This window comes from Grammomys surdaster, unplaced genomic scaffold (genome assembly GCF_004785775.1).
Source record: "Grammomys surdaster isolate TR1022 unplaced genomic scaffold, NIH_TR_1.0 126185, whole genome shotgun sequence".
Lineage (NCBI taxonomy): Eukaryota > Metazoa > Chordata > Mammalia > Rodentia > Muridae > Grammomys > Grammomys surdaster.
The window spans coordinates 1,336,249-1,346,734 of NW_021620991.1; the positions used below are offsets into that span (position 1 = coordinate 1,336,249).

Consider the following 10,486-nt stretch of genomic DNA (forward strand, 5'->3'; position numbering starts at 1 on the left):
TCACTCTGGGGAAAGGGTTGGTGCTCTAGGCTGGCAGTGCAACCAGTTCCTGCCATGATAAGTAGCTTGAGGCCTATACATCACCACCGGGAGCTGTGTGGACTCTGGGTGCCAGGAAGGGATGGTCAAGTTTCTCACTGACTGGTCTCACTCCACCACTTGGTACTAGGGCAAGGGATGGATTCCTGGGCAGAGCTGGGAGTCTTCAATTCCTCCCCTGGGAACCTGACTCACCTTCCCGGCAGGTGGGTCCCGTGTAGCTGTCCACACAGTGGCACTGCCCACTGATGGGGTCACAGTCGGCCCCACCCCCGCAATCACAGTGCAGGGCACAGCCCGGCCCAAAGCGGCCCCTTCTGCAATCTGTAGAGGCAGGAGGTGGGAGAGAGAAACATGAGCACCATCACATCTGCCTGGACCTGGGTAGAAAGCTCAGGTGGAATAATGTCCTACGGGAAAGGAGGAGAGAAGACCGTGGGCCTCAGTTTCCCCTGAAAAGGATAACAGTTCCTACCCACTTTTAAAACATCTGTGTTCTATAACCTTGAGCCCCTATATGGAGAAGCACCAGCTCACACACATTCCTGCCTGGTGCCTGGGTTGGTGAATCAGAAGCCACAGCTGCTGGATGAATCCAAAAGTCAGTAGGTCACTTTTACAGTCCCAGAAGGACAGCCCCCATCCTCGGGCAGTCTGGTCTGAAAGGGTCATGGCCATTATTGTTAAATAACGGACATATTTCTACCTCACTGGGGCCAGAGTCTCAAGACTCTAGGCCACAACAGAGCAGGACCCTAGCCTTGGCAATTCTTCTGGATGTCTATGCTTGGTATATCATGCTCTGGCCACTGCCACATCCCTCAGAGAAGGCTGAAGGGTTAAGCAGAGATCACAGAAGGGCACCATGCCTAGTCTGAGGCCTGGCATGCAGGCAGCCAACCCACATGATTGATATTTGCTGTTAGTGTAGACCTAGCCTCACATGCCATCCTGGGAAGGAGCCCACACTCACCCAGGTCACATGTGGCTCCTGTATGCCCTGGTGGGCAAAGGCAGAGACCGCTGACGGGATCACAGGGCACATCTGCATGGCAGTTACATTGCTGCAAGCAGCCATCTCCAAAAAAGCCTGGCTTGCACCCTGTGGAGCCAACGGGATCAGTGTTCCCTTCCCCCAAATTAACCAAGACAGGAAAGGGTACAGGGGTCGGGTGGGGGCCGGAAACACTCACCCCTCTCACAGAACTGGCCATGGAAGCCAGCAGGGCAGAGGCACTGGCCACTGACAGGGTCACAGGGGGCACCCTGTTGACACTCACAAACTCTCTGGCAACCAGATCCATGGAAGCCGGCGGGGCAGGCTGGAGAAGGATCCTAGTTAGGCTGAGTCAAAGGCAGCAGAAACCCCTCATTTTCCCAGAGTGGGCAAAGGACCAAATCCAAGACCTGAGAGAGGCCCTTTCCTATGTGTCCTAGCCTCCCTCCCTCTCAGTTCCCACTATACGCCTCAGGGCTCACATAGCAAGGTAGAGGCATCAGATGGGGCTACCATGGGAGCTCATGTCCATCTGTCCTGTGTGACCCTGAGAAGACACCTCCAGCCTCAGAGCCTGGTCATCCCATCTCTCCTCATGAGCAATGACTGAGAAAATGGCCTCTGTTCACGAGCCAGGACCAGCCTTAATGGTATACACAGGGAAGGGGACAATCCCACTCACCGTGTTCACAAGCTTGACCATAGAAGCCAGGGCCACAGAGGCAAGCACCTGTGGTGGGCTCACAGCTGCCATTGTTCTGACAGGAACACTCCAGGAGGCAGGCAGCACCATAGCGCCCAGCAGGGCAGGCTATACAGGGACGGGACAAATGGATTCTTAGGTGCTCCCTGACTCACTGCCCCTACACAGCCTCCCAGGCCCCCAAACTCTGCCTTCTTCTCAGGGTCCAGAGCAAGACCCCCACCCCGTTCGATATTCAGGTGGACGTTTCAGTCCCACCACCCCATACACATACACTCACCATGCTCACAGTATGGCCCCATCCAGCCCAAGGGGCAGGAACAGCTGCCATTGGTAGCATGACACAGGCCTCCATTCCTGCAGGCACACTTGAGTTCACAGCCCTTGCCAAACCAGTCCTGGGGACAGCCTAGGGGCAGAGGCAGGCACAACTGCGAACTCTGACCAGGGTTGGACGTGTTTTCAAGACATGTCCCCACACAGACTGACATTCATTCGACAAATGCTTCCTGAGCTGCCTGGTGCGGGCTTTTCCCTCATAGAATCCTTCAGAATCCTGGGCAGCCAGCATCAGGTCTGATCTGAGGGTCACTCTAAGATAACAGGGACCATTCTCTTCAGGGAGTAAGCACCTGCACAACCAGCACAGAGTCAGGAAGGCTTCCAATCACTCTTGTGTGCCTTAGAGACCTAGAATCAGTCACGATCAGCCGTATGTACTCAGAGGTGGCCTGCTGACCACCCTGTAACACTGCTATCTTTCCTAGGAGTGGGGCGGGACCAGGTAGCAGCCGGGCTACAGCCTGGCCTTGGACTGCTAATCTGACTACACCAGTCCTAGGCTGAGAACAAGGGTTACGAGAACAGCCTTTGTGAGGACTCAGGGAGGAGCTGAGAGTGTGCTTGGGTCCGGGCACACTGACACAGATGTGGGTCATGACCACTGTCCCCTGGTTGTCACTATTCCAGCTTTGTGTCTGCTGGGGTCCCTGGGCCTGGAGTAAAAGGACCAGGAAATACCCTTCCGAGAAGACATCGGGACACAAATTCTACAGGCTCAGGAGGGATTCCGCTGGCCACAGAGACATGAACAGGCAGGCCACTGAATGAACCAACTCTCAAGAGTCCTGAGTGGGTGGGGCCCTGAGTTGGCATAGGATGGCCGGTTTGCCAGCAGGGCAGGCAGTCTACGTGGTAAGGGACTGCTTCTCAGCCCCGAGGTTTCTGGGGAATTCACAGTGGCAGTGAGTGTGACTGAGTCCCTGGGGAATGGGCACACCCCCCTCCCATGATGAGTTCATTTCAGGAGCCTGCTTCATAGCTCAATGACACATCAGTGAACTCTGTGCATGCTCAGCCCCCAGCTGACACTCACCGTGCTCACAGTGGACTCCCATCTTCCCGGGAGGACAGATGCAAGTCCCCGACACCGGGTCGCACGCCGCCCCTTTCCCGCACGTACACACCTGGGCACAGCTGGGACCGAAGCGACCCTGTGGACAGGCTGTGGAGAGGGCCAGGTAAGTAGTTGCTTCTCTCTTGGACCACACCTGTCCTAGGCTGTACCGGCCCGAGTGACAGGACAGTAGAGACAGGGTCAAAACACCAATTCCCAGCATTCTCCATCTTCCTCCATGAAGAGGCTCTGCTGGGAGCTGGACCCCAGGCCATCTCGACAGAGACACACTGCCACACTCCCCAGCTCTGCCTGGGTTCCAAATGGGAACATCCCCATGTGACCCAGGAGAAAGTCCCTTTCCTGGGTAGGACGCTTGGCTACAGGGTTGTGCTCAGTTATCTGGGACAGAGCCGGCCAGAAGCCAGGGCCTTCTGGGGTCACACAGATGCCCTACACACCATCCTCAATGCCAGTCTAGATTAGATCAGCAACAGGGGACTACAGAATCAGGGAAGCAAGTGTGCAGGGCACTGTCCTCCCATAGGCTGGCCAGCAGGACCCTGCCTACTTCCCCATAAATTCAGCAATATACTACTCAGCCCTTCAATCTGGATCCTCACCAAGACTACAGTCTGTCCCAAGGAACCCAGCAGGGCAGTAGCAGGCTCCCGTGGCTGGGTCACAGGTCCCACCATTGAGACACTTACAAATGTGTTCACAGCCTGGCCCATAGCGCCCAGATGGGCATCCTGCAGGGAGAGAGAGAGGGGGTCTGCTATATAAGCTGGAGGTGGAGTCAAACATGCAGCATCCCTGAACACAGCAACCTTGAGAGCTACCCCCTCCACCTTGCATACCAGATTGGCAGACAGGACCCCTGATCCCCTGACTCACGTTGCTGACAGTCAGTGCCATGGTAACCAGCAGCACATACGCAGGTCCCTGAAGCAGGGTGGCAGGCCCAGTTCTCACCAGGACACTGGCACAGGTGTTCACAGTTCTTTCCAAAGGTTCCAGGCTGGCAGGCTAGGTATAGATCAACTAGGGTCAGGCCTGGCCTAACCCTCGGGAATCCCGTTGTCCCTCTCCACAAAGCAGGTGTTGGTGGAGCACCTACCCTGCTCACAGCCAGGCCCAGTGAAACCGGGTGGACAGTGGCACTCCCCAGTGACATGGTGGCATGAGGTACCGGGTGGGCATCGGCAACGCTGAGCACAGGCCTCTCCAAACCAGCCACGTGAACAGGCTGTGGGAAGTGTAGAAATGAGGTAAGCTTTCTGGGAATGGGGCAGAGGGGTCCCCTGAGGTGGTTATGCAGCACCAGCTCTCTCTCCCAGTTCCCTCCCAACGGTCCATGAACTGTTATCTCTGCTTACCCTGTTCACAGTGTGAGCCCCTCCATCCTGAGGGACAGAGGCAGGCCCCTGTGACATGGTGGCAGGTGGCACCCTTCCGGCAGACACAGTGCTCCTCGCAGTGAACCCCAAACATGCCATTGACGCAGGCTGTAGTGTGAGAGACGGACAGAAGGGCGGGAATTACACAGATCCAGGGCCCATGGAAATGGAGGGAGAAGGAGAGGCTGGGACCAGAAGAGTCACTGGATCTCCCTGAGGCCTCCCAACGTGGCTTCCCAGCATCGGGGGTTCCGGGGTTGGGTCTAAGCAAGGGGTTCTCTAGGCTGGGTCTACAAGGCTGTGGCTTTGCAGAAGGGGAAACAGAGAGGGGAATACTCAGAGAGGTCAGACAGGTAAGTATCCAGCCCAGTGTCCACTTGTCCAGATACTGAGGGGGTTTGAGGTCTAGAGGATGAACAAGGACCATGGGCAGAAAAGCCACAGCCTGGGCATCATCTTGGAATCATGGAGCCTTGGGCAGTACAGGCTTCAAATCTGGAGACCACGGCTTTCTCTCTGAAGCCTCTCTCCAAAACAGAAGCCAACCAGCCAATCAGGCTAGCCTCTTAGCAGGAAGGCCCTGAACCCATTTAACAGTGAGCCACTTTGGTGAGAGTAAAATCAGGTCACCCTTGGCAGAACCTCCCAGCTTCCCAGACCCCACTCACAGTTCTGACACTTGTCCCCAGTCCAGCCAGCTGGGCAGCGGCAGTGACCGGTAAGCCGGTCACATATGCCCCCATTAAGGCAACTGCAGTTGAGCCGACAACCAGCGCCATAGTGTCCAAGAAGGCACTCTGCAAAAGTAGGTAGGGATGAGGGTCTAACTTTCTGGACTAAAGCTTTGCCCAGGAGACACCAGCCCAACCTTCCTGTACCTTGGGTGGAAGAGAAGACACTACAGCCACCCATAGCATGCTGCCCCCCCTCGACAGGCCATCCTCCTGGCCTGAAGGACGTCTACCACCCAGGCCAGACAGCTCACCATTCTCACAGGCCAAGCCGGTCCAGCCCTCTGGGCACACACATTGGCCCAAGATGGGGTCACAGCTCCCTCCGTTTTGGCACAGACAGGAATGCTGACAGTTCTTGCCATACAGGCCAGCCGGGCAGGCTGAGACCCAGAAAGCAGAAGCAAGCCTCAGCATCTGGCCAGCAGAGACCTTTAGAGTTCCATACGTTTCCACACATCCCCAGAGCTCAATCTGACTTTCAAGTTGGAACCTTGTCAGTCTGGCTAGTTCTGTGATGTCAACGCCCAGGCCTGTCCTGGACCCATCAACCTGGCCTTCAGGGCATGACACTAAAGGTCACAGTCAAGCTCCTTTCCAACTTCCCTGAAAAGCCATGCTGACAGATGAGCACTGTACCTAAGTCCCTCCATGGACTCGTTGAGACGCCATCACCCAGGACTGGACCTTGAACTCCTACACAAGACTTACCCTGCAAGCAGGTGGGTCCCATCCATCCAGGGGCACAGTGGCATTGCCCATGGACAGGGTCACAGGAGGCCCCGTTGAAACAGGTACAAATCTGGCTGCAGTTAAGCCCGAAGGTGAGGGGTGGGCAAGCTGCAATAGGAGAGGAGCTGTCGGGAACATAGACAGGGGACTGCCGCAGGAGGAGCCAGGGCCCTGGGTAGATCTGCCAGGGTGTCAGGGCCACCTCTCAGCAGAGCAGCCATAAGAAGGATAGATACTTGGAACCTCGTGGACAAGGCTGTGTCCTCAGTTGGATGCCTTAGGGATGTTCCCCCTCCCCCCCATGAAGGACCCATGGTCCCCACAGTACCCAGGATGAGGCCCCTTACATACTTTGGGTGCAGCGTGGGCCCCAGCGGCCAGCTGGGCAGATGCACGAGCCAGTGACGGCATCACAGGGGGCCCCGGCGGAGCAGTTGCAGGCACTGCCACAGTCTAACCCAAAGAAGCCAGCAGGACAGGCTACAGACAGAGGTGGCAATCACAAGAGGCCCAGAGGCAGAGATCCCCGCCCAGCCTGCACTCAGGGCCCAGCCTGCACTCAGGGCCCAGCCTGCACTCAGCTTACCATGCTCGCAGAAGCTTCCCCTCCAGCCAGCTGGGCAGGTACAAGCACCACTGACATGGTCGCAGGCGGCCCCGTGCTCACACCTGCACTTCTGCTCACAGCCAGGCCCAAAGTACCCCTGCCGACACCCTGAGACACAAAGGCCAGCCTCACGTCAGACCAGGACAGCAAGTCTGGCCAGTGCCCCTGACGAAGAAGCCCTTCTTCTCCCAACAGTGGGGATGCCTGACCTTACCATACACTCCTTCTACCCTTTCCCCAGATGGGAGGTAAGAGTCCCAGACCTTGTCTTTGGGACCCAGGTACGATCTCACCTACGGCTGTCTCTAAGGCCAGGTACCCTGACCCACACACAGCCCATCCACAAGTCTTGGAAGCATACAGGGGTCTAAGGACCTTCTTCCTTTCCTCCCGGGCTGGGACAGTGTAGGCAGAATGTTTTGTGCAATTGTATCATTCAAATGCTGGTTTCTCTGCCCCTACACCTGGATGCAATCCGGACATGGTACTGTAATGCTTACTCTAAGTATCTCCTGTTTCAAGTTTGTTTAAACATTGCTACCTGTTTATTCTCCTATTTGACAATAAAAGCTGATTGGGCAATGGCTGGGCAGAAGAGAGAATAGGGCTGAACTTCAGATTCTAGTGCTGGGAGGGAAGGAGGGAGGGAGGCAGGGAGGGAACGGGAGAGAGGGGGGGAGAGAGGAGAGGGAGAGGAAGGGAAGGAGGGGAGAGAAAGAGGGAGGGAGGAGGGGAGAGAGAGAGAATACACTATGAGAAGGGGGTTAAGACATCTTGGAAAAACACTTGGCGTAGAAAATGCCAAATCAATACTAAAATGCAAGCATCTTGGGGATTTTGGCTGGAAGGTAGCCAGATTAGCTTAGAGGATTATACTAAATCAATGACTGCCCAGTTCTTGTGCCATAAAGCTTATCAAATAAATCTTATAGGCTCTGTCTCATTTATTTGGGAGCTAGCCGGGATAGAGAAAAGACTATCTCTTTCAAAAATGAATTCACAGGACCTCCCTGGCTTCCCATCTGCTAAGTCTCACTGACCAGTGGGAGACAGTACATGCACATGCATGGTATGTGTGCACCAGAATACTCAGCTACACGTATGTGAATGTGCAAGTGTGCATGTGTGTGTGTGTGTGTGTGTGTGTGTGGTTATATGCATGCACGTGCCTACGTGCACGCTGAGAGAGGGGGTTACAAACAGCAGGCTGGTACTCACACTGTTCACACCGGGGCCCTTCATAGCCAGCCTCACACAGGCAGAGGCCACTGACAGAATCACAGTTCCCGTGGCCTGCGCTGCAGTTGCAAGGGTGGACACAGTCAGGACCCCAGTGTCCACTGTCGCAGGCTGCAACAGAGCCCAGAGTTACCCTGTGAGCTGCATGGCCACATCAGAACACAGGGCATCTTGAAGCACGGGCAAGGGCAGGACCAGTGGACAAAGGACTTTCATACCTCTCTGGCAGCTGAGGCCAGTCCACCCAGGGGCACAGCTACAGCGTCCAGTGGCTGGGTGGCAATGCCCATCATTGGCACAAGCACACCTCATCTGGCAACCAGTCCCAAACCAGCCTGCTGGGCAAGCTGTTGGCAGTAAAAAAAGGGTGAGCATAGCAGCCTGGTGTGCCCACCCAGGTCCACAGGCTGAGGCTGAGGTCAGACCCGAGTTATACTCACCATCCTGGCAGCGGCTACCAACAAAGCCAGGGAGACAAAGGCAGGTTCCAGTCTCAGGGTGGCAGCTGGCACCGTGCTCACACGCAGGGCAGATCTCTTGACAGCCAAGTCCCCAACGGCCCTCGGGACAATCTAGAGCCCACACCTAGGGTTAGCTATTCTTTTCCTAGTGCCCTAGCTGGCACGCTGTTGTGTGCCTGACACAGCACTGAAGGTCCCTCTTACCACAACCAGAAACAGACCACTGTTGCCATAAAAGACTGCCCAGGAAAGAGGCAGGTTTCAGAACCCCAGGGCTGCAGGGCACCCACCTACTCCAACCCCAGGGATAGCTCAACAGCCAAATAAAGAGCCTGCTAGAGAGACAAATGCTCCATGAGGGAGCTGATGGTCCAGGAGAGCACCCTGCAAGGCCATGAACAGCTGCTGACACCACCCATAGTCCATCTTGTTCCAGAATGAATCCCTGAAGCTACTGTGAAAAAACCTAACACTTCAGGGTAAGGGCTAAGGTCCTAAATGGTCTATGGTGGGTCTCCAAGCAGCCCAGATCTGGGATCAGGGGTCCCTAAATATGGTCTGGGATGGTATTTTCAAACACAGCCCAGGGCTGGGGCTGTCCGGGCATTCGGCTGCCACTCACCGGCTCCACAGTCCTCCCCAGTCTTCCCTGGTGGGCACAGACACTCCCCTGTGACTCGGTGACAGGGAGCTCCCACACAGGAGCAGGAACCTGAGCAGTTCACACCAAATGTTCCCACTGGGCACTCTGTAGGGGAGAGCAGGTGACTTCAGGGACTCTGTACATAGTTGTTAAGTCTGGGAGCTTTCTTTACAGCCCCAGGAAGACCCAAACAGGTTATGAGGATAGAAACAGAGTTGGAGGCAGGGGAGTTGGGAGAGGTCAGTCTGGACCATAGGCAGGGATGCAGGGGCAGGGCAGCTGGAGGACCAAGCAGCCTGTCCAGCAGAACCTAACTAAGGTCATCCAGGGCTCTGGAGAGCTCCCAGGATCAGGGGGACTGTTCCTGTCCCTAGGTGGTCCTTCCAGGGGGCCACCTCTAGTCAAGTCAACCAAGATGTGCCAGTCCGGTCCCCTCCCCTTCATACCCAGCTCCTCAGCCCCAGAGCTGTAGTCATTGCTGGCAGGATTAGAGGTAGGGTAGGAAGGAGTAACTGGTTCATACAAAGATTAAGGAAGGACCCCAGATGTCTGAGCCCCCACACTCTGAAACTCAAGTCACATCAAAGAACGCAGCAGTACAGGAATCAGGGTGTCCTGGATAGGAATGGCCAAAGACAGGGCCTCAAGAACGCATATGGCCACTCCCTGGTACGTGTGATGGCCCCCAGTACTGGAAAGCCTCACTTGGTAAAGCATCTTTGTGCTTCCTACAACAGCCATGCTCTCAGGGCTGGGGGAGAACAGAGCATGAGACTGGGGTAGGAACTTAGGAAGCATGGGAGACATCCTGCCTACTTAGTTCCCGCCCACTCTACACTTTGCTGGAATGAAATAGCAGGCCTGATGCAGAGGTCCATCCAGCAGGCAAGCAGCCATCACTGGGGATCGGGCACAACACACACACACAGCAAACACGTGGCACATGCCAGGGAAAGAGCTCAACATTGCCAGCGAGGTGGTCCCTCAAGGCCTCAGGAGCTCTCCCCACCAAATGAGCATGGACTTGTACTCAGGGCAGTAATACTTTCCAGACCCAGTAACAAGAGGAGCCATTTCTGTAAAAGTATGTATGTCATTTCCTGTGGTCTCTCCTTGGGGGCACTGGAGGCTTTAATAAACTAAGGGAAGGAAAAGGGGGGTTCATTTTGGTTTTGATACAGGGGCAGGCCCCAGCACTGGTGGGAAGTAGGCTCTCCTGAACACTAGGCCTGAGATGTGGCAGGGAACCTGGAAAAGGAGGACATAGGCTTGTGGGGAAGGGAAGCTACAAGTGTGTGTGTACAGAGGCACATGAATGTGTGTGTACATGTATGTATGTGCATGTGTGTGCATATGTGTGCATGTATGTATACATGTGTGTGTGCATGTGCATATGTGCATGAGTGTATTATGAATGTGTGTACATGTGTGTATGTGTATGTATGTATGTGTATATATGCATGTGTTCATGTGTGTATATGTATAAGTGCATGTATGTATGTGTATATATGTGTGTGTATGTGTGCATGTACATGTGC

The 10,486-nt window shown here is 55.2% G+C and overlaps 1 protein-coding gene across 1 annotated transcript in view; it reads right to left on the reverse strand.

The window, feature by feature from the left end:
• The window catches only part of Megf6 (multiple EGF like domains 6), a 101,053-nt gene continuing 90,567 nt past the window's right edge, over window positions 1-10,486 (reverse strand). The window contains exons 18-37 of the mRNA XM_028757797.1: window positions 8,928-9,053; window positions 8,285-8,416; window positions 8,063-8,191; window positions 7,824-7,955; window positions 6,585-6,713; window positions 6,350-6,478; window positions 5,978-6,106; window positions 5,521-5,649; window positions 5,204-5,332; window positions 4,515-4,643; window positions 4,256-4,384; window positions 4,033-4,164; window positions 3,759-3,887; window positions 3,115-3,243; window positions 2,020-2,148; window positions 1,719-1,847; window positions 1,233-1,361; window positions 1,013-1,141; window positions 235-363; window positions 1-5 (exon numbers count right to left, since the gene is read on the reverse strand). Of these exons, the coding sequence (XP_028613630.1) occupies window positions 1-5; window positions 235-363; window positions 1,013-1,141; window positions 1,233-1,361; window positions 1,719-1,847; window positions 2,020-2,148; window positions 3,115-3,243; window positions 3,759-3,887; window positions 4,033-4,164; window positions 4,256-4,384; window positions 4,515-4,643; window positions 5,204-5,332; window positions 5,521-5,649; window positions 5,978-6,106; window positions 6,350-6,478; window positions 6,585-6,713; window positions 7,824-7,955; window positions 8,063-8,191; window positions 8,285-8,416; window positions 8,928-9,053 (2,462 nt within the window). The remainder of the gene's footprint in view (window positions 6-234; window positions 364-1,012; window positions 1,142-1,232; window positions 1,362-1,718; window positions 1,848-2,019; window positions 2,149-3,114; window positions 3,244-3,758; window positions 3,888-4,032; window positions 4,165-4,255; window positions 4,385-4,514; window positions 4,644-5,203; window positions 5,333-5,520; window positions 5,650-5,977; window positions 6,107-6,349; window positions 6,479-6,584; window positions 6,714-7,823; window positions 7,956-8,062; window positions 8,192-8,284; window positions 8,417-8,927; window positions 9,054-10,486) is intronic.